The 22,683-nt window shown below is 38.4% G+C and overlaps 1 protein-coding gene across 1 annotated transcript in view; it reads right to left on the reverse strand.

Annotated features, from left to right (window-relative positions):
- Positions 1–22,683, reverse strand: part of SPTLC3 (serine palmitoyltransferase long chain base subunit 3) — a gene marked incomplete at both ends in the record, with an annotated part of 84,157 nt that overhangs the window by 50,273 nt on the left and 11,201 nt on the right. Inside the window, 3 exons of the mRNA XM_084261450.1 lie at positions 558–706; positions 1,618–1,772; positions 3,381–3,572. Coding sequence (XP_084117576.1) covers positions 558–706; positions 1,618–1,772; positions 3,381–3,572 — 496 coding nt within the window. The remainder of the gene's footprint in view (positions 1–557; positions 707–1,617; positions 1,773–3,380; positions 3,573–22,683) is intronic.

Below are 22,683 nucleotides of genomic sequence, written 5' to 3' on the forward strand. Positions count from 1 at the left end.
AGCTGAAGATAACCCTACCTGCAGCCTACAAACAAAAAAATCCCCCAACCGGACAAATCATAAATGATACAGAAACCAAAATAGTCAGATAAAGCCTTCCTGAATTTATTCCTTAGAGGCACACTAGAAATTTCTATGTTGTGGCTATTAATAGCTCAGAAAACCTTACAATATATTCTTAGAAAATGGGATTTTTTTTAAAAAAAGCTCATTTTACTAATGAGAACCCTCTGTATGTGGTAACTGATAGAAATTTGCGATGAGATGAAATTAGCTCTAGAACAATTCTTGAAATCTCAATGTTTATTTTATTTCTTTTAAAAGTAAGTCTGCTACTTGCATCATTAAAAATCCCAGGCTACTATATGACACATTTGGTTTTGCTTTTCCAAAAATCAGTAATGCTTTTCTTAAAAAAAATGAACAAGTGAGAATCACTTTTAATAGTGAAATATGTAATTGTGTTGTGACTAAAACACATCCAATTCCTTCAACATATCTGTAAGGAAAATCATATAGTTACAGAATCCTTGGTGTGCATCCCTCTGTTTACTCACCCATTTCCTGTCTGGTACTGCAGATTCCTGTCCCATATTTTTGTAACTCTATGGTCACAGTTTTCAAAGCATTAACGTCTGTTTCTGCAAAGCCGAGGTAGTTGTAAGAACCCATATTGATTACATTCCTGATAGTCCTTCCAGTAAACCTATAATCAAAGGAAATTTTAAAGAATAGTGCAACTTCCCCTTCAACCCGGATAAAAACATGTCAAAAATTGTCCCACCAAATTTTGTTCCACTGTCAAATTCCTACTTGGGAATCTACAAAACTTTAACAACCCCAAAACTTTTTCCAGCTATGATTAAATCCTGCTTTTTGCTCAGAATATTTGCCAGATTCCAAGCTGTAGATGGCAATATACAGGTATTAGGTGAAAGGTTTTATGGATTTAAATACACAATCTAACCTAGGGCTTTGTTTGAGAAAAAAAACTTACACTGTTTTTTCAAGCAAATTGTCAACAGCTTCCACAAAATCCTCAGTGTTCACAGACATGCAGAAATTAAACACAAGGAGAATGTTGTGGGAAACATCCTCAATAAGATGAAACAGTCAACCTACATATTGTCTATGTGGTGAATTTCCATGTCTCTTTAATTCAGTAACAGTTGCGATACACTGAAATCTTCAAGCTGTAAACTGATTAAAGCTCCCTGCCACAGCTTCACTAGGTAAGTAAGAAGCCACATTTATGCAATGCAAGAAATTATTTAAATCCTAACCAGGGGATACAACAAAATTTGCTGTAACATTCTGACTAAAGGTCTGTTGTTACAAATGAAGCGTGAGCACTCTTCCTTGTGCTGACACAGCCAAACAAAACCCATTTACAATAGAATAGATTGGATTCTATTTCAGTCCCCTCCACGCTGCAGTTCCAAACTATGTTCAGAAAAAAGGGGACAGGTTATCAGTAAGGTACTGATTTCAGAAAAGAAAAGGCTGATGTTTAATAGTTGAGGATTTAGGTATGAGGGGCTTGGTGCAACTTTCTGTGCTTTGCAGAAGTATCAGGAGTGTCTCAAGCTGACAGCTGTGGAGTTGAAGCTGACTCACCTAAACGTCCAGTTGTAATCATCTGTAACACGCTCCATGAGGTCAAACTGTGGCCCTGGGACACTGCAAATTGGACGATTCCAGTTATCCCGTATTCTCATATAGAGGTTTCTGGTGTAAAAGTTCTCAAAATCTTGATAAAGTGGCACAAAATCCTGGTTTGAAAACATGCACAGTGTTATGTTGCTAGGGAAAGGTCCGCTTCTGTACTGAAGTCATTCCCATTAGGAAGGAAAAACTGATTCATTAGTAAACAGAGAGCTATAACAGCCACAGGTTCCCATGTCACAAACAACTCCAATCAACAAATACCTTACTTGAATTCCCTTGAAATGCAGTATTGGGTTTTTTTTAGGGGTGGGTTTTTGGTTTTGTGGTTTGGGGTTTTTTAATCGTCAACAGGTTGGCCTAATTCTCCAGTCCAATATTCGAAAAGTTGGAAACGGAAGAACTCCTGATTCTTCCACTTGCAGAAACCAAATGCTTCAAATTAAGCAAATTGCAAAAATAGGATAAACAACTCCTATTTAATGAAATGCTGAGCACTTTAAATTAAATTTAGTCCAATGTAATTGACCTGGGCATTACTGGCCCAGACTGGACATGCAAACAGCCAGTTAAGACAACTACTTTGATTGAAAATTCATTTCTATCCATAGATTTTACTTGGAAATTAAATTAAAAGCAAGTTATGGAAACGAAACAAAGTTTCATATGAAACAGTAATGTAGTTATATTAGGCATTGGATACAATAAAATGATGAAATAACATGGCACATAGTTACATATGTGTGAGACTGGGGAAATAAACAGCCATGTAAACCATGGTAGATAGTAAAAATGATTTAACTGGCATGTCTGGAATCAAAATAGCTCAACAAATGGCCAAATCATGAAGTGAATTGAAAAGGATATTCTGTAAGAATGCTGATAAAAAGGCTGCACCATGATATTTCATTAAGTAGCACATGCATCATTGAAAAGCCAAAACACAACACAGTTTTGGGAATTGTACTTGTCAGAGGAACAGCAACACTATGCACATTTTTTCTCCATTATGCCAGATGTTATTATAAATGTTGGCTCAAACTGCACAGAGAACAGGAGCAACAAAAAAATCTAAACAATGTTAGAGGACACTTGAGCTTGCTGAGGTGCATATTTCACTTGGAACTATGTGGGATGAAAAAATTCCTAAGTCAGGACTTGCAAGAATTCAGGTTACATTCACTTTGTGCTGGGACAATGATTCCTGAATGCTCTGGGACCCGCAGTTCAACAAACATAAGTCAGCAATTACAGAGATGTTAGCACTGCCTGCCACTGTGAATGACATAGACAGCAAGATTGCACAAAGAAAAATCGGGGTGTAAGAGATTTGGAGAGATGATATAAGTAACAGTAAGTCAATTGTGAGTTTTCTTTTTCTGCAGATTGAGCGAATACACTGAGATTCTATTTTGCTAAGAGTATTCTGACACTCTTAGAACAAGGTGAACAGCTCTTTGAGTGAAAATTATGATTTTACATATATATAGATACATATTCATACATGTGTTTATACTGCAGTGCATGCCATTCCTCTCATACCTATGCAATGTTCTCCTCTAAGATAAAAGCTGTCTGCCTTGTTACTTTGGTAGGTTATTGTACATAACTTGCAAGCTGGGGAAAAGCTTAGCCCTGGACACACAGTTTCTTTTGCAAGTAGGATAAAAGAAATAATATCAGCTTTGGATACATCTTTTCTTTTTCATACATACTTTTTGTTGTTCTCTCTCTGCAGCAACATTTCGTTTTTCTAGTCCCCAGGCTCTCATAAAATCTCGCAGGTAGCCAAATACTGTTCCCACTCCAAAACCCAGGAAAGTAAGAACAGCAACATACATTGGTGCCTGTTCAAAGTGTTCAATAAATGTTTTTTTGTAGAGGCTTCCATTTGATACGCCATTCTTCTGAAAATGCAGAACAGAAATATGTGATTAATGCATTTCATCTCATCAAAGCTTAAACCTCCAGGCGAATGTTTCCTCTAATACACTACAAAATAGGAGAGACACATTTGCATCACTGTGCCAGCTGATGCAACTTATACCTGAAGAGGAGGACCTTTAACACTTGAGTTGTTACTGACCACTACAAGTACCTTCCATTTTCTAACCTCTCCACCAATGTCCTCAATTGCAGTTGTCTTCACCACCACTCCCTTGTCTGTTTTGAAACACATGAAACTCAAAGATTGGCAATGTATTGTTGTGTAATTGGACAATTATTTCAATGGTGATTAAATGGAAACCACAATACCCTTGTTCTTGCAAGACAGAGCTATAAAAAGGGAAGGGCAGCATTAAAAACTCACCTACACTGCGCCTGACTCTGCTTCTGGAAGTCTTGTGTAACCCATTGCAACAACTAACCTATATACAACACAACTTGTCTAAAATAAGTTCTAGTTTAGTTCTAAAACTTTCATTGTGATGTTCTTCAGGTCTGAGGAAGTATCCAAAACCACTATGATCACAGCCTCCTATTTCCGTTCTGATTTCACAAATACTTGTGATTATATTTTCAGTGTCCTCTTCCATACTTAACCAAACTGAGACACAGACATCCCGCTTGTTGGAATTAGTATCCCTATTGTAAGCAACTTCTAGAAATGTACCACCACATGTGGGCAAAATATTTTGTCTTGAAGACATTCTAAAGTTTCCATTGATAAATTAAAGTAGTTAAATTTTTCAGTTATAATTTTCTCAAACCCACTTATATTCAGTTGGTTTATCAGATCATTCTTCGGAAGAGAGGTAACACCCTCATTTCTACAAAATGTGGCAACTTTTACAAATACCGTCCAGTAAAAGCCAACCTGCCCATTCTAAAATAGCAAAATGTAATCCAGTAAAGAGACAAGAAAAGTCATAAGACATGCATTTTTGAGCATATTATAAAAAAGGTCTACCAACATAAAAAGAAATACCTTTGATACATTGCTGCCTTGGGGATGGATGAACTATAAAAAAGTAGATTATCTATTTTTGCAATGCAGCAAGCTGAAATGGAATAATCAGATTAAGAACAACTGCAAATTCATGGTACTTGTCAGACCTAAAGTATTATTGATCTTTACACTGCATTGAAATGCCTTCAATCCTTGGGGGAAAAAACCATTTTGATGAGAGAAAAAAGGAAAAAATAGAAAAAAAAACTAACAAAAGAAGGAAAAAAGGTGTTGGGCACAAGATAGAATGTAAAGATCTTGAAGAAAAGCTAAAAATGTAAAAAGATTGCTGGTAGGGCTGAACAGAAACACATTTAGAGTTTGTAAAGCTGTATTGGCCTGCAAGGGAGAAGGAATGCAAGGCTTCTACTTCAAGCTAATTGCTTTCTTAAGGCAACCTGTTTACCACAAAAAACATTTAACGAGGATGAATTGAATACATAGTCAGTTCTATTTCCCATGAGCCACAACAGGTTCATGTACACAAGGACAAGATAAAGTAAGTATTTCATCAAGGACTAAGTTCAGTTGTATTACCTTACATTTGCCATGGGCTAAGAGCATGCTTATGGTCATCTATGGCAATTCAACTGACATTGTAGCCTGTCAAGCTGTGATGATGTGATAATACACCTGAGCCCGGAGGATAGAATTACCATGATAATTCTGTTTATCAAAGTTTATTAAGAAAAACCTTGTTTTTATATACTTTATTGGTAAAGGAACAGGGAGGCTCATACTGGACTCTTGCATTGCAAAATTCTTCTACCGTAAGACTCCTCCGTTGTGGAACTCTTATTTCAGCTGCTGCTGTTCTATACAGTCAGTGTGACATCTGTACTTAAACACAAAACCACCATCACCTACACTACTGTCACCTATCCTTAATAAAAGTAGCTAGTAGCAACTGGCATCAACAGTAGTGAAGTACTGAGCATCAGGATTAGGATAACCAAAACAAGTGGATTTCCTGCTTCTGGAGAGTGGTAATGTGAATGTTTTTATGCAGCACTTCACATCCAAGCACTGGGCTATGTGTGGTTGACTGAGCATCATGAGGAAGTTCAACAATTTCAACCAACCTAATTGGTCAGCGGATGAATGGTTAATTGCCATTTTGCATTACATTACTGTTGACTTTTTACATGTTATAAAGTTTTATTTGATAAGAAAGAGGTGGAATTGGAGACTGTGCATTTAAAACACCTAGACAGTAAAGACACATATAATAAAGCTGTTGCTAGTATCAAAAATCACGCACAGCAGCTCTCCTACAAATGCCTGAAATGATTCAGAGATCACTAGTTACACACTGGGTGCTCTGCTGAATTGTACACTGACAAGTATATTATTATCTCTAAACCTGTAGTAGACAGTACACTGTCCAGGTCCATACCTTAACTGTAGCATTCCTAAGGAGCAGATGAGTAGAAAACAATTCTAAAATAAAAAATAAAGAATGAGACTTTCCCTGGTGTACTTTCCCAACTTCCAGCAACTGGGGACTTTTGAGATTTCATGAGCCTGAGATCGTATTATCACATTTAATAATCATCAGTGGATATCTGTGATTTTGATCATTATTTGATATTTTCATCTGTCAATTTACTTTGACCATTGCTGTCTGTTCAGTTTTCCCACACAACCAATTACACAATTGCTGTAGTTTTGTGCAGTTGGTGAAGGAGGAAGGGCTGCAGGGGTGGCTTCTGCAAGAAGCAGCTAGAAGGTCTCTGCAGGCCTGACAGAGCAAACACCAGCCAGCTCAAGGCTGGAGTCATTGTTGAGCAAGTCCAAGCCCATCAGTGATGGTCACAGTGCCTCTGGGAATCACATTTAAGAAGGACAGAAAGACCCACACAAGCAGCTGCTTTTTGCCCCCAGAGAAGGGAGTGAGAAGATGTTGGAAACAGTGCAGGCACCAAAGCCAGGGAAGAGGGGTGGGAGGAGGTGCCCCAGGTGCTGGAGAGAAAGATGCCCCTGCAGTGCATGGAGAAGACCATGTTGAAGTGGATGTTCCCCCACAGCCCGTGGAAAAAGCTGAGACTCCACCATGAGCCCATGGAGAGGCCCCATGCTGAAGCAGGTGGAGACCTACAGAAGACGCCGTGACCCACATTGGAGCAAGCCCCTGCCAGCACTTGCAGCTCGTGGAGAAAGGCAGAGACACGGAGATATGAGAGAGATCCACGTTGGAGTAGGTTTGCTGGGGCTTGAGGACCAGGCTGGAGCAGTCTGGGCCTGAGAGACATTCTGTGATTTATGACTGCCCCCCATAGCAGTGACCCACACTGGGGCAGCTAAGGAAGAGCTGAAGCCTCATGGAAAGCACTCACATTGGAGAAGTTCGTGAAAGACTGTCACCCATGGGTGGGACCCCACACTGGAGAAGGGGAAGGGTGGGAGGAATACCTGGCCCCCCCAGCCAAGAAGGAAAACAACTTGTGAGGAACTGACTGAAACTGCCATTCCCTGTCCCTCCCCGTGCCACAATGGGTGGGGGAGAAGGGAGAGAAATCATGGCTAAAGTGAAGTCTGCTTAGAAGGGAGGAGTGGGGGGAAGGTGATTTAAGATCTGGTTGCGCTTCTCATTACCCAAATCTGGTGTCACTGGGGATATAGGGCAGTGTCATAAATTAGAGTTTTCTTCCCTTTATTTTGTGTTGAGTCTGTTGTGCCCATGACACTGATTGTGGAATGATCTCTCCCTGTCCATATTGCAGTTCCTCAGCCTCTCTATATATATTTTCTTCCCTGTCCAGCTGAAAAGGGGAGTGACAGAGTGGCTTTGGTGGGCGTCTGGCCTCCAGCCAGTGTCAAACCACCACAATAACTCATACTTTTCTGTACTTAATTGACTTCTGCTTTTTCACTCATCCTTTCCCAAGCTGAAGAATCGTAATCTATTTAATTCTAGTCTAGTGTTCTTGTCTTTACGTAGATGCTAACAACCCCCCACCCCCAAACAACAAAATAATGCCCCACTTTCTCTTCATTCTGTAAATAATACCTTTCTGAGCTGCAGAGGAAGGGAATTAAAATTGCATATAACACCTGAAGGCACATTATGGATTTTTACATCTTGTTTTCTGCAGCTTTTTAAAATATTGTTAATATGCTTATCTTCTTGTACAGTTTGCAGTTTCAGATTTATCTTTTACTATTATAACCTGTCCTTCAGTAGCAATAAATAGCTAATTTAACACACAATGCTATTTGTGCATTCTTAAGATCATTTCCCCCTCTCATTCATTCATTGTATTTTATTTAATAACCTGCAATTTTATTTGCTGTTTGTCAGCATTACATAATACCAACAAGAGTATTCTGCAAACCTCGTTGTCCCAGAGCCAATTTTTCACCACCCTGAAGAATTCAGTATTGTCAACGCATTTTATCACCTGTTTTTCCTCACCCCCTTTTCCAGACTATTGGTGAAAATGGGAGAGAGCAGAGGTCCAATAAGAGACTCTATTCCCTGCATCTGCCTGTTCACCTTTTCAAAAAAATCATATCTTTCCACCTGTATTTCTCTATCAAAAATCATATCACACTCACCACTTCTCTGTCAAAAAGTCGAACTAAGCAGCAGCCCAGAGTTACTCAGCAATTTTGTATTTGGCTTCTTTTAACCTTGAGTAAATACCCTTTGTGATATACTAATCCACATTTTACCAGCTTGTTCTAAAACATCTGTTGGCATTCCAAATCAAAACAGTTTCTTAGTAGTCTGCCACAGAGTAAGTGTATTTTCCAGGCACAAGTGCAAGGAATCTATTATTGCAATGTAAAGACACCCAATGCAGAAAGGCTACAGATGAAATTCAAAACAAATGGATGTTTTATCATGGAATTTGATAAATCTGGGATTTCATTGACTTCTCAGAAACCAAAAGCACCATCAGGATGAGTAACTTGTATGTGTTGAGTCTCTGCTTAGCCTATTAGATCATGCTGCTTGTACTCTCTTGCCAGCAAAGGCCACATTGGGACCTCAGACTTGTAACCCTGTAGCACATATTTATAGAGTACCCACGTCAACAGATTTAAACCACAGCTCCAAATTGGTTTCCAGTAAGACAATCAGAGCAAGAGAATTCCTGGGCATGATGGTGATGCCAAGGAAGTCAACAGGATTGACGCCAATGCAGTAAAGTCAGCTTTAAGTGCAATAACTCTTAGATCCCCATACTCTGTAGTTACCCAAGTATTTTGAAATTCCCCTAATGAAAAATCCCCTCCTAAATGCCTTCAGTTTTTAAAAGGGAGAAATTAACACTAACAATAAATCTTACTGTGGTATTAGAATGGTCATCAGTATCAAATACTGAATATAATGGACTTACAAACTTAACCAAACCAGCTTGCTCTAATAATTACATTAAAATAATCTCAGAGTCTACTACGCACACTCCTGGCAATACCTTTATAAGGAATAGTTCAAAACATGATATTAGCATTAGCAAAGAAAAAAAAAGAAGATAGCTATGCAATAGCATGAATAATACCTGAATATTTGTTCATACTACCATTAAAGAAATGAGATCATTTTTCATTGTGTTTAGGTCCTGAGGGCTCTGGAATGATCCGGATTTGTGTCAAGGGAAGAATTAAGAATTGAACAGCATAGACATAGCATGACACGATTAAACTTATTCGGTTGCCCTGAGTAATTTAGTAGCAAAGAGACAACTACTCATGCTGGTGTAAGGAGTAAGCCTGTGAGTGGAATTGTGCTAAGGAAAAAGACCTGAGAACTCATGTTTTCATGCAAGTGTGTTCTGTAGAGACATTAAACTCTAAAGAAATTCAGAAATTCCAATCTGCTTGTTGAAACCTCTCCTAAATTAAATATATTTGAGCTATTATGGCCACTTACAATACAGCAGCAGTAGGTGCAGTTATAACCTTGAAATAAAACTATTAGGAGAATAATAAAATCTCTGTCTTTAAATATAAATTCCCCACTAGGAATAAAATCTCATCCAGGAGTGGATGAAACTTTATTTTGTTCTCCCTGTGTTTAAGAAGAATTTTTCATCTGTTTCTGGATGAGATTTTATCAAACTGTTGCATACAATCTATTAAAAAAGCAATGCAAGTTGACTGATCTACATAAAGCTTCCAAGACAGATATGTATATAAAGAGGTGTTGAAAACGGTGAACCAAGTGATAGTCACCTTTGCTCAATGTCTGCCAGATTTCAAAATAACATTGACATCTTGTCAGTGTATTATCTACAGCTAAAAACTGATTATTAGTCTGTTTTATCATCAATGATGGAATAGCTGATTGCTTGCAGATGGTTTTGTTTTAAACAGATGTTTCCTCCCTAACATTAGAAGAAAAGCATCTGGGACAAGACCCTAAATGTAGGTGATTTTAGATGTCCTAGTATGTGTGATACATCACAGGGGAATGGCAGGACCTAAAGGAGCTTGTAACTTTCTGAACCAGAAGCTGGAGATGGAGAAATGGGATACTACAGGGTTCCATTTTAGCTGTGAGAAGAGTATGGTCTGGCTGAATCCCACTAAGAGCTTGCCACTGGTTAGTCAGTTTGAAGTGTCTGGTGTGCAATTCTGTCCCCTACGGATCATTGTCACCAGAAGGCTGGGTCTCAAAGAATAAAACTGTCAGGTTTTATGCAAACCTACCAGGTTGACTGCCACAATTACTATGTTTTCTCAAAGCCACCATACCTAGGCATCTGTTAGATACTGGGGGAATCTTAATGATTTTACATGGTTCCCAGGAAAAGAGAAAAGGAAAGTGAAATTACAAAAATCAGAAGTTGCCTATGCATATACTATTGACACAAATCAAGATTGCTTCACAAATCTCTTCAGTTACTGGCAATGATATCAAGTATATGGGGTTTTTTCTTATTACAACACAATTCAGATCTTACAGGCTCAGGTTTCTAAAATATAAACCAAAAAATGGCTACATGGGGAAATTATCACTTACTGAGCTATATATTTTAAATCTAAAATTGTTGTAAAATTTGTAAGTCTAGAAGGTGTTAAAATGAAGGTCACAGTCTCTTGCGATGTGACAAAGCCACAAGAAAGTATAATCTTCACACAACACGAACTATAAATAGCAACCAACCCAAAAAACCTTTAGTTCTTATTACTGTGCATCTGTAGAATCCTTGTTTAGACTGATTATTGATTTCTCCTGAAGTTTCAAGAAAAAAAAATGACCTGGTAGCAAGGCAATCAATAAGAACTAAAAATAAAATTTCCAAGACTGTCCAGAAAGTTTAGGAAATATAAATCACCTTCAGAACAACCTAGGAATCCATGTGCTACTGAATTTGCCAGAGATTTACAATTAAACAACTCAGGAAAAGTTTGCTCCCTGCAAACAGCATTAACTGCTGCTCATTCTGTTCTGCTACTTGAGGTATGCACATGACAATACCAGCATAGGTATGCAAAGGCAGGATCTTCACTTTTCAGGCTTGCATCATTTTTTTTTTCAGTTGTGCACAAGTAAATCTCCAACATATTCCCCTTATAACACATTCTTTCAGCACCAAATAACCAAGTCCTGCATTACCAATTATGACACTAATACTATGGAAATACAGATGTGAATGACAAGCACACTAGAAATACGCTGTTATATAGAAATCATTGTTATATAATTAGGAAAACGTACCCTTACAGTATAATTTTCAGACTAGCACTTTGATGTTAAAATTATACTTTTGAGTGAAATGTAGGAGGTTGGGAGAATGCAGAAGACTTATTCATCAATAATGTTGAGGAAGAAAAGTAGTTGGTAAATTCTAGAGACAGTAGTGGCAAGAGGTCTTAGACTAGAACAAAGATGAGCTTGAAGATGCACATTTAATTGTCTTAATTTTGTAAGTTTTAATGCAGATATTCATATCAATTCAAGAATTGTCTTAGCCTGGTATGTCAGGATATGGGTTTCTAGCCCTGCACACACAAGCAATGTGCATTCTGGCATCAATGAATGTTTATTTGCAACTATTAAGTAAACAGTCTACTATGTGCAATGTTTGCAAAACCTGTAGATCTGCACATTTTCATCTGGTATAAGTTCAGTCCAGCAAGTAGAACTACACACTGCAGAATGGTCATACTAAAATGTCTGTCAAAAGAAAAGCCACAACTGTCTTGTTACAGCAAAGAGCATTAGAGTCATGCACACAGACTCTGGACAAATGCCAGTAGCAAACCATGAAAATGTAATGTGATGATGGGGACAAAAATGTAAGAAAACACTGCTTTAAACTGTATGTTTCAGAAACTGCAATATAAACCACAGCAGATACTATCCAATACCAACTAAGGCACTTGCATCAAACAGTGGGTGGGAGATCAAAAAATTGGCATAGTAAACTCTTCTCCCAATGGCTTTATATGTGTATAATGCAAGCAATAGCAAGAAACACTTGAAAGATAAAGGAATATGTATGCTTGAAACAGCTATTACTCTGCCATTACTCCCAGAAAGTTCCAAGTGGATTCAACTCAGTGTAACTAGGAAGGCATGAGGGCAGACAGAGCTTAATAACTTCAAATTATCAGAGACAAAACAATGAAGTTCACTACCCAGAGAGAGACTTACAAACACCAAAAGGTGTTTCCTAACCTTATAGCAACTGCAGAGTAGAAAGGCAGGCATGTTGAATCAGATAGTCCAGGCTGAAATGCCTAGGTTACAACGATCCTGACGCAGTTCATAGTGTCAAGTTGAAGCGAGTGTTTGGTATTATTTCTAAAGCTTATAGTAAGCCATAGGATATGCACTGCCTGGCCACATCAGAATATCTCCTGATCATTCAAATCCTATGGCTTTGGCTTTAAGGGCAAACAAACAAACAGAATAGACGATGATGAAGTGGTATGACTTCAAAGGCTGTCAGTTTCTGCACATCACTAAGTGATTATCTCGTACAGAAAATTTCTTCCAGAAGTGATTTAGCATTTAGAAATTCATTCTATGGATCTCATAAACATTTTTGATAAGAAACTAACATTTCTTTGGATCAAGACTGTAACCAAATGGAAATACACTGGAGGTGATCTAGCCAGGCTGCTAGTGATTTTCCCAGTGTAGATTTGGAGCTCAGATCTACATGAAGCAATCCACCAACTCAGTTTCCCACATGCCCATTTTGTAAAGAAGCCCAGAAAAGGTTTTAACTAGCATCAAACTGTTCTCCCTGCAAAATTCCCTTGTGAGGAAAATATATGTGAACAGACAGATCTTATGCACCAACTTGCATAACTGAATCATCATTGGATTCCAGAGCTTTTCCCATTGCACAGTACAACAGCTTCAATAATGACACACAAATCCCCTATCACAATGGATGTCCCCCTGGACTTTCCTGGATGACACCAAATACATCACAAGTTTTATGTGTTAAAACTTCAGAAACAGTCTTAGGCCATCATTGGTTCCTGAGCTGACAGCACCAGATTTGGTGAAGACTTCTGGAAGACATAATACATCAAGTCCCCTGTTAAAGGATCACAAATGTAATTGATAGTATTCACACATCCTACCTGAAAGTTCCTTATCATTAGAATGATTTGTGCATTATTTATTTATTCTGAGATACACACAGGTTAAGTTGAAGCAGTGAGCCCTCCAAGACATTCCTATTATTGCAAGGAGTAACATATATTTCAGAAAGATGATGACAGAGTAAATCATTGCCAATGTTAATGCAATCAAAGTCTTAGCTGGATTTATGCTATCTCTTCCAAGGTAATGAAGTACTTTTAAATTATATTTAAATCCATATCTCTTGGCATACCATGGGCAGAGAGCAAGGAGAGATGAGATACCATTATCAAAAAAATTACCAATTTCATGATGGAGAAAGCAGAATTTCTCAAGAACAACTGGGAAAAAGATGATGAGGATCTGTGTTGCTAGTTTTACAGATAGGGGAATTAAAAACTCAGTAGGAAGGTGACCATCTCAATAGACAAGGTCCTTCTCTGAGCTGGGATAGGACTTAAGCATTAAAAAAGATCCCTAGGGGGAAAAAAAACCCCAAACCCCATTCAGAATAAACTCCTTTATTGTACAGCACATAGGTTTTTAGGACAGAATGAAGATCTGAGACAGACTTCTTGAAAACGTGCCCATAGTCTCACAAAACATCAGAGTGGGAATAAAGTTGAGCAAATGAATAGCCTGATACCTTCAAACACAAGAAAAGCTGTCTTAAGCAAGACAACAAGAATTCATTTAAACAATCGTTAGGCAATTTGGCAGCAGTGCCCATGGCATAATTAAAGTCAGATGGACTATACCAAAGCCAGCATCAGAACTGGCATACATGATTAAACCAGTGCACCATTTAATTTAACAACATGGCAAGGGCTACAACCTACCTATCCTCAAATTGTCTTGTGAGGACAACAAAGTTTACAGAGTAGCCTGGATTCACCAACTTGTGCCCTAATGCAGAAAAGTTGTGTATTTTAGCAGATTACCACCAATTTAGATTTTTTTTCCCACCTAAAACTCTACTGAATCAGTAACATCCATCTCTTGCTATTTTCTACTTGGAAATTATCAAGAAAAAGTGGTTTCAATCTCTTATGACTAAGCAATGGTCACCTCTATACCTATGAGGAACTCATAGGTGGACTCCTCCAGGATCCCAGAGGCGGTACAGCAGTTCTGCAAGAGGCTGTCTCTTCCCACTGATTTCAATTTCTGCCTTGTACAACTGGAAAAGATGATCTGGGCCTTGATGACTTCTTATTGTCTATTTAATTGTAATGATATTCATTAACCATTATTAAATTGGTTAATTCAGTCTAAGACCTCAAAATAATTGTATTCTACTTCAATTGCTTGGAGATTAATAAAGAATCTAGAAATCAAATTTTCCATTTTGTTTAGCACATCATACATTAAAATACTCTTCACAAATTGTTCCTTACGTAAGTCATACCACTGAAGATGAGAATGGCTGGCTTTCTCTCATCTGAACCTTCTATAACTATAAGGTTTTCAGATACCACCTTTAAATAAATTCTCTCCTCAGCTTTTCCAGCAATCCAGATACAGAGAACAGGAACACGTACTGTTTTTCATCAATAGATCCACCTCTACATAGGGGCAAACATCTAGAAGCTATGGTTCTTGGCTGAAAAAACAAGGATTAGGAAAAAGAAACAAGACAGAAATTCAAGAGACAGAAATCAGGTGAAAGAATACTGAGTGAAAGGTGTGACCAAGGCATGTTTTGTTGACTCAGCAAAGGAAGACAGCACAGCAAGAAGCAAAATATCTGTCAAATTATCCTTTGATTTGAGCAATTTCAACCTGTTTTCTAAGAAAGCAATGACTTATTTCAGCATGTTACACAACCTCTCTGTCTGACAGAGACAGATAGTAGCTTTTCACCTCATAGACCAATTTCAATCCAATGTGATGGAAGAATAGGGGACTTTAAGAGATTAACTTTACTGAAAGCTTCAGGAAAATCTGACCTTGATAGGGCAATGTGATCAAAATCCACGTGCAGAAGGAGAGTCAGGAATAATGGGATTTCTTGGAGTCTATAACATAAGCACAAGCGTAATAATCCCTGAGCCAGGATCTACATAGTTCTGAGCAAAGTTCAGCATATTCTGGCTCTTGCCTATCTGGAAAGTGAGGATGTGATAAGGCAATTTGGGATTTTCTGGGGTGGTAGAAGATGCTGGACACAAACCAAGATGAAATCAGGCTTCATTAGACCCACTGGTCAAGAAAAAAAAACAGTTGTGGACATTCTGCAAGCTCTGTCTTTCCTCCAATATTAGTTCTTCCCATATTAGTTCTTTCCATATTGCTGTGGGGCAATTTAAAAAACAATACTCAAAATATTGCTGCACCTTGGAAGCAGTTTAAGTAGACATTTGGGTATCTGAACTTAAATTTTTCATTTATACTGATCATAAAACAGTAGAAATCAAGGGACTTAGGGAAACAGGAAATGGAACTGCAGAAGAACAGATTTCAAGAGAGCACAACTGCACTCAGAAATAGCAGGCAATTCTACAGAAAGCAATATTAAGCTAAAGGAGTTAGGAAAAATCCCCAGCCATGTCTTAAGAAAATAATGTTAAGGACAAAAGGGCAAACCACTCTAGTGCCACTAAGCAGTATGCAGGTCTCAGCTGAAGTACTCCATGCAGCTTTGGGTAATGATTTTTGTGAAAGAAGAAATGAACCAACCAGAGAGAGTTGAAGCATAAAGTCTAGTCAAGTAATTTATGAGGAAAGAATGAAAGAACTTGAATTGTCTAGTCTGAAGAGAAGACAATACCATAATAACCTGCAGCCTAAAAGTCTGTAAACATGTAAACAGTAACTGCAAGAGAAAGAGAATAATTTAGGTCTGGAAAGCATCAGCGATGCTTAAATCAGAGTTAAGGTGATCTAAATCAGATATTAGAAAGAACTTTCTACTGATAGTAGCGGTTAAACATGAAGTTATGCCCATGTTAAAGACCTCCATTGCTCTAAACAAGCCTCTGTCAGGAACATTTTATATATAGTCAGAGCTTATGTTGTCTAGGAAAAGATATCAGAAAGTAATGCTGTCAGTCTCTAAAATCCCCCAACAGAGTAGCATAGCTTATGGGTTAGGAGATTTCATAACAACCTTCAAGATATCCTAGCGTAAAACTAGCCTTGGATAAAAATGAGCCTTCCTTGTTATATAGAAAGGGACTAGATGACATCTCAAAATACTTTTAAGACTTATTACCTATTTCTCATATTTACCTTACATTTGGAAACCTCACCACAACATGAAACATTGAACAGAAAAGACAGCACTCTGACAATAGCTGGTATATATTTTGCACAGAGTAAATGCAAGCAAACAGAGAAAACCTCTAAAGCATGGATGCTGTAAGAAGGAAGTAGATATACAGAATTTCTGCTTAAAACTAAAATAAAATTAACATAACTGAGTTTTGGCAACTGTCCTTACTTGAGGAGCTTAAATCTGTCCATCAGACTTTACAAATCAGTGAACAAAGTTTGGCTAACAAAGACTGTATAGACATTTTTTTCCCTTCTTTTTTGTGACTACACAACCCACCCTGCTATCTCCATCTCATTGACATCTTTACATAGCACCATACTAGTATCCCCATCTTCCAAGGGATATGATAGTGTTTCTCTGACTTTTCCATTAGTAAAACACTTCTGTTCACACAACTGTGTACGTGCTCCTAAATTTGGGAAGTACCAAGATAGACAAGCAATAGCTGCCACAGCAAAGACTAGGCAGGACAATCTAGAAGGGAAGTGCTAAAGCTCTAATCAACCATGTATTCTTCTAAGTTACCTGACACATTTCAGTCATTTTTCAAATATGACCACTGTCAACATAACCCAAAAGGAAGGCTCACCTGCCCTCAGAAAGGAATGTAGTTTTAAAGTCCATTGAAACTCAAAGATTTTAAAATACTAGTAAAAAAGGTTTATATTTCTGAACAAAAGTTGTTGTTTAATATTATAAGTGATAAGCAAGTCACAGTAAAACTTCACACAGAAGATAAATAAACCCTTTTCAGAAGACCTCATGTTTCATGTCTACACTTACACATCTGTAAAAGACCAAGAGATTACAAACCTGAACATAAGACTTATGATGTGCCCTTTTATAATGGTTGCTACAAGCATATATGTGCAATGAGGCAAATAATGAGCAATGACAGAAGGTGCAGGTGTGTCTCAGCTGCAGTGGAGAGAGGTCTCAAATTCATTTTGACAAGTTTAGTTCATCCAGTAACTACTCTGAGAGGGTGAAAGACATACTTACATTCTACCATCTAGAAGAGAAAAATATCATTTACTTCTAAGGAATGATCATAAATGCAGAGTTATATGATCTCAGCATTTCCCATGTACAAATCAGTTGATGAAGATTTAATAAAGCTCAGTTACAGCAGGGAAAAATCCCCAAACTATCTGAGGTCTCATACATGTAAACTTCTCGCAAAATCTGCCTGAGACACCCCTGTAGGTAAATATTTCGTTGGTTCAGACATAATGCTACACAGCAGATTCTGAAACAATACTAGTATACTCAGACAACTCCTTGTTTTCATTCTTTCCCATTCCACACAGAAGGAAGCTCTGTGCTCCCTCATTCTCATATAGGAAATTAATCATCCTAAATCGAATGAAGAAATTTTATGTGCCCATCCTGACAGGTCCCTTATGGACTAATGGAAAAACTTTAGCCTGTGTAAAAAAACCAAGCCAGTTGATACAAAATCAGGAGTGACAAGAAGGGTATGCAGAATAACCATAACTCAAGAATTACCCCCTTCGGGGACCAAATTCATAGCAAACATTACGGTTGTCTCTTTCTCCCCCTTTCTTCTTCATTTTAACAGATCAAAGCCAGCCTTTTAGAGTACAGCAGCCGCTAGAAGATAAAAAGTATAGTAAAACACTATTTGCAGTTCCTACATCTTATTTTGTCCTGCATTCTGCTCAGGCGGAAGAAAGCAGAAGCAATTAGAACACAATTTGGGTAGAGCTGCCCAACAGAAGGGACCCACGAAGCAGAATCCAGAGTCTACAAGTGGGGGAATATGGCTAAGACAGTGCAAGCTGCAAAGAAAGCACAACTTGGTACTCAGGAAATGTAGCTATGGGCACCAGCAAAAGGCCCTAGAGAAACTTCTAAAAAAAGATTAATCTTTCTTCCAGAAAAACAGAATTGTCAGCTGCAAAGGCTAAACTATGTCATTAGCTTGAGTTACCTGTTTAAATAATTGCTTGAATTATGGGAGGACCTGATGCTTCCAATGATGTCTCTTTAAGCAGCAGTGCTTCTAACTCCAGGCTGGCAGGAGATCACACAATAATGCCCTCCACTGCCAAGCTACACTCCTTATTTTGCAGTATGTCAGTTCATGTGGCAGATGATTTCTGCAGTGCCTAAAGGCAAGGTCTTGCTTCAGTGACACACAGGGGCTCACAGCTTGTACAGGAGGTGCCAGGCTTGCCAGCTGCTTCCTGACGCTGAGATTTACAAAATCAAACTACCTTGGCAGTACCTTCCTTCTGCAAGAGGCAGTGGTTCTGGAATCGGGCTCAACTCAATCAAAGCAGTGGTTTAGCTTGAGTCTTGCCTACAACCACATGGAAGAGATGGCAGTTTACACCTCCATCCATTCTAGAGTCTGATCCCCAAAGCATACTATGAGCTATAGCAAGTTAAAAACCAAATAAATTAGAGGTCTTTCCTTTTGGATGAAAAGCGGGTTGAGGCAGTTCAGACTGAGCCAAAAGCTCTGTGTAGCCATGTGCACTGGAGCTGCTGTGTGGAAATGACAGAGAACTGTACATTGAAAGGCACTGGCTTCCCTGAGGGACCACAAAAGGTACCAGCAAGAACTTATGCCCATTTCAGAAGAGTAGGAGGAAAGCATGCAGAGAGATTGTAGAACATCATGCCAAATACTCTGAAACAGAAATGCTGTGTTCAGGTAGTTTATTTATAGGTTTGCCTTACCAAATGCATTGCTGGTTCATTTTCACAGAAAGTCAAAGTGTGGGGGTAAAATCCAGTATCATTTGTTACTGGTTAATGAACAAAACCAGCTAGAAGGGGTTTTATGAAAGAAAAAAAACCCCAAACAATAGAAGCACATCCAAACTGGGATTCTACCATAGACACATTGCCCAAAAAAGCAGACTTGGCTAGACGTATCCACTGTATTTCTTGAGGACAGCCAGGTAGTAAGATTGGGTCCTACACCATGCCTAGAGAACTGAAAATGCAACTGTCAGCGCAACGGTAAGTGAAGATATATAGGAAGGTACAGAAAATAAAATAAAAATTATGCTTAAGGTTCAGATTATCACTTACATCTTAGAAGGAATGTCAAATCTTTAAAGTACTCAGGTGTGTCACACCATGTAGGTTATTTGCATTAAAAGAGAACATAACCTCTGGGAGAGTAAATTCATGCCAAGAATGGAAAAAATTTTACATAGGCATTCCTGTGCTGCCAGGAGAAAGGATCATAGACCACAGAATTTTGGAAGATTTTTATTTTCTCTGGGAGCCATTCCAAAAATCTGACCACTTAGTTTGCAAAGCAGAGTTGAATTATGTTGAAATTCCGTATACGTCCCTGCGTCTCTGCAGTAAGGGGCTAAGTGTTACCAAACTTTTCCTGTGTTACAAACCTCAGTAAAATAATGTAGAAGGCTTGCATTCCTACAGAAAACAAAATGCAATTCTATCTTCATTTCCTAAGATCCATCTCAGTCCCACACAGCCCTCTAATCTGCTTCTGGTATCTTAAGAGACTTACAGCAGAGGAGATCACATTTCCGCAGAAATACTAGAGCCCAATTTTGGATTTGGAAAGAAAATTGTAAAATTCAAGTATATTCTTGAAAAATGTATGACAAAATGGATTAAAGCACTCTTCATAGCCCAGATGAACAGAAGAAGATTGTTTCAAACAGTTACAAAAAAGACTATGCTAGAATTCTCCTTGTGGGACCATGGTAGGAAGCTGGCAGTAGCAGCCAAGGCAAGTGCTGCTGCTTTTATTTTATCTGCATGTTCAGTCAACATTTAAGTACCACATTTTAAAGTACTGTGTGTTAGTCAATACACATGCTGGCTGTGATATAATTCATGTTTCTGCAGTTATCTGCTAGCCAGTCCCATTTCCTTGCTACCTGCAAAATAAAAGGAAGGAAAAGAAAAGCAACTCCCTCCCTTTGAGATTGCAGCTGCTTACAGATCGACATCTTCCCCTCCTTCCGCCATTCCTTCCCCTCTGTTCCTTGCCTTCATCCTGGCTGAGATCACCTGCCACAGTCTCAACCCATCCACCTTTCACCTCCCCTTGGCTTTCCCTCTCTAGCCTCCAGCTACACCAGCACCCCCAGGGAGCTGGACACTCCCCTGACCTAGTTCTCACAGAGCATTTTGCTCCCTGGGGCAGCTCCACAACACTCCACCCTAGCAGTACCACACTGCTGGATGCACACAGCTCAACTCACTCCACAGAACAACCAACCAAGCCAGACTCTCCAGTTCAACCACTGCTTTATCTCACTCCCTCATTTCCACCCTGACTGGGCAACTGTCACTTCTGAGAGAGCTGTTTGTCCCTTCCGTTGACCAATATAGATTGTATTGACCTTGACTTGAAAGTGGAGTGACAAAAGTTCAGTGGTGATTCCTTGACCCTAATAGAGCCACTTGAATGAATAGAAATTGTGCCAGACAGGTACATCTTATTTACATGTATGTTTTTTCATACCATGTCAAAGCAAGGCCTAAAACAAACTGCTTGTTTGCAACTGTAACTTCCTTAGTTTATGACCTACACAGCTTTGTATCTAGTTTATGAGTAATCTGATTACTGAGATTACTCACTAATCTAAGATTAGATGAATTTTATATTTTGAAGTTCAAGAATTAACTTCCCTATTCCAAACATGACCAGTATCCATACATATATCTGGCAGCTTTAGGGACATCCTCCCCTTCCAATGTCTTGCAGTTTTGATTTGTTTTTCAAAACACAAAATGTTGCAAAGTCCTGGTAATGTTCTTACCTACTCAGTTGTTAAAAGTTTTGTTTATGACCACTGCAAAATCTTAATAATCTGAATAATATGAGCTGAAATAATCGACTACTATTTAGTTTTGCATTGATCTGCCAAGACCATGTGAATAGGTTTTGGTATAGCAGGTATGTCAGTTTGTTTTAACCATGGCAAAATGAGGCTAATAAAGAAACAAGACTCCACTAATTGTTTCAAGTTAACAAAAAAGTTGTCCAATAGCATAGAAAGTAATACTTGTTCATTTGCCTCTACCACAAGCTCCAGAAACTATGCCTGAAGATTTATCATCAGACACGGTAACTCTGTTTATTACAATCTCACACATAAAGCTGTTTCCTATTGCAAGAAAGTTAGCAAATATGATTGCACATGATCGATGCCCACCTCTTCTATCTCTGCTGAAATATTGCACTGAAAATCCTGTGAAACTAGTAGAAAATGCTGGGTTTTTTGGGCACACAGATAAGTGGGCATGTAGCACAGCCAAGAACCCATCATACTATGCAATAACGGCTCAATGTAGCCTTCAAATGCTCACCATAAGCTAGGAAAATTGGAATAAGCAGTAAATGGTGAAGTCTGCAAACAAATTATTGTCAGGAACCACGGTGGTTACTTCCTGAGAAGTGTCAGGTTGTAGAGATATTTTGATTAGCTTCCCCAGCAAAACATAACTAAAAATAACAAGAAAACTAAAGAACTCTCAAAGTGTCCTCTGCCAGTTGTATAGACTAAATTTTTTAAGGCAGATGCCTTTCTTGGCTATTTAATTAAAAGCTCTTTAACAGGCTTTCCAAACTATTCAAGTTATTCCATGAGTAGTCCTGAAAACTGAAATATTATAATTATGATTGTCTAAATCTCAAGAAAGTAGCCAAAGCTCTCTAAAACGCCTGACCTTCAGGCCAAGCTTATAGAAATTACCTGCCAGAATGACAGGTTTATATCTGTTCCAATTCTACCTTTATGCTGATGCCCCAAAATATACCTCCCACTAGAACGCCATCGCTAAGTAGGTGAGATACTTGATCATCAGGAGGTGAAATGAAATGATGCAGCCTTTGATGACAATGATGAGTTTGAATCTGCCTGCTTTTGGACAAACCCTCTCTAAAGGTGAAGAACTGATGCATGACACTTAAAATTGATTTACTGCAAAACAGTTAGTATAACTTTTAACTTGAACTCAAGTTTCATCGGTAAATAGACTGGCAGAGAAGGAATGTTCCATGTGAAATGATACCAAGATACACTTTTCTATCCTGACTTGCTAGCAGCAACTAGAACAGGAGAAAGGTTAACTGCTTTACACAACAATTATATCAAATCACTGTTAAGTGGAAAGACTTTGAAGAAAACCCCTGTGAATGAAGGTACATTTAACAGATACTGCTCCCCTGTGTACCGAATATTTTAGAAGATGATGACAGAAAATAAAGTCTTT

Source organism: Gallinula chloropus (assembly GCF_964237585.1).
Source record: "Gallinula chloropus genome assembly, chromosome: 3".
Taxonomy (NCBI): domain Eukaryota; kingdom Metazoa; phylum Chordata; class Aves; order Gruiformes; family Rallidae; genus Gallinula; species Gallinula chloropus.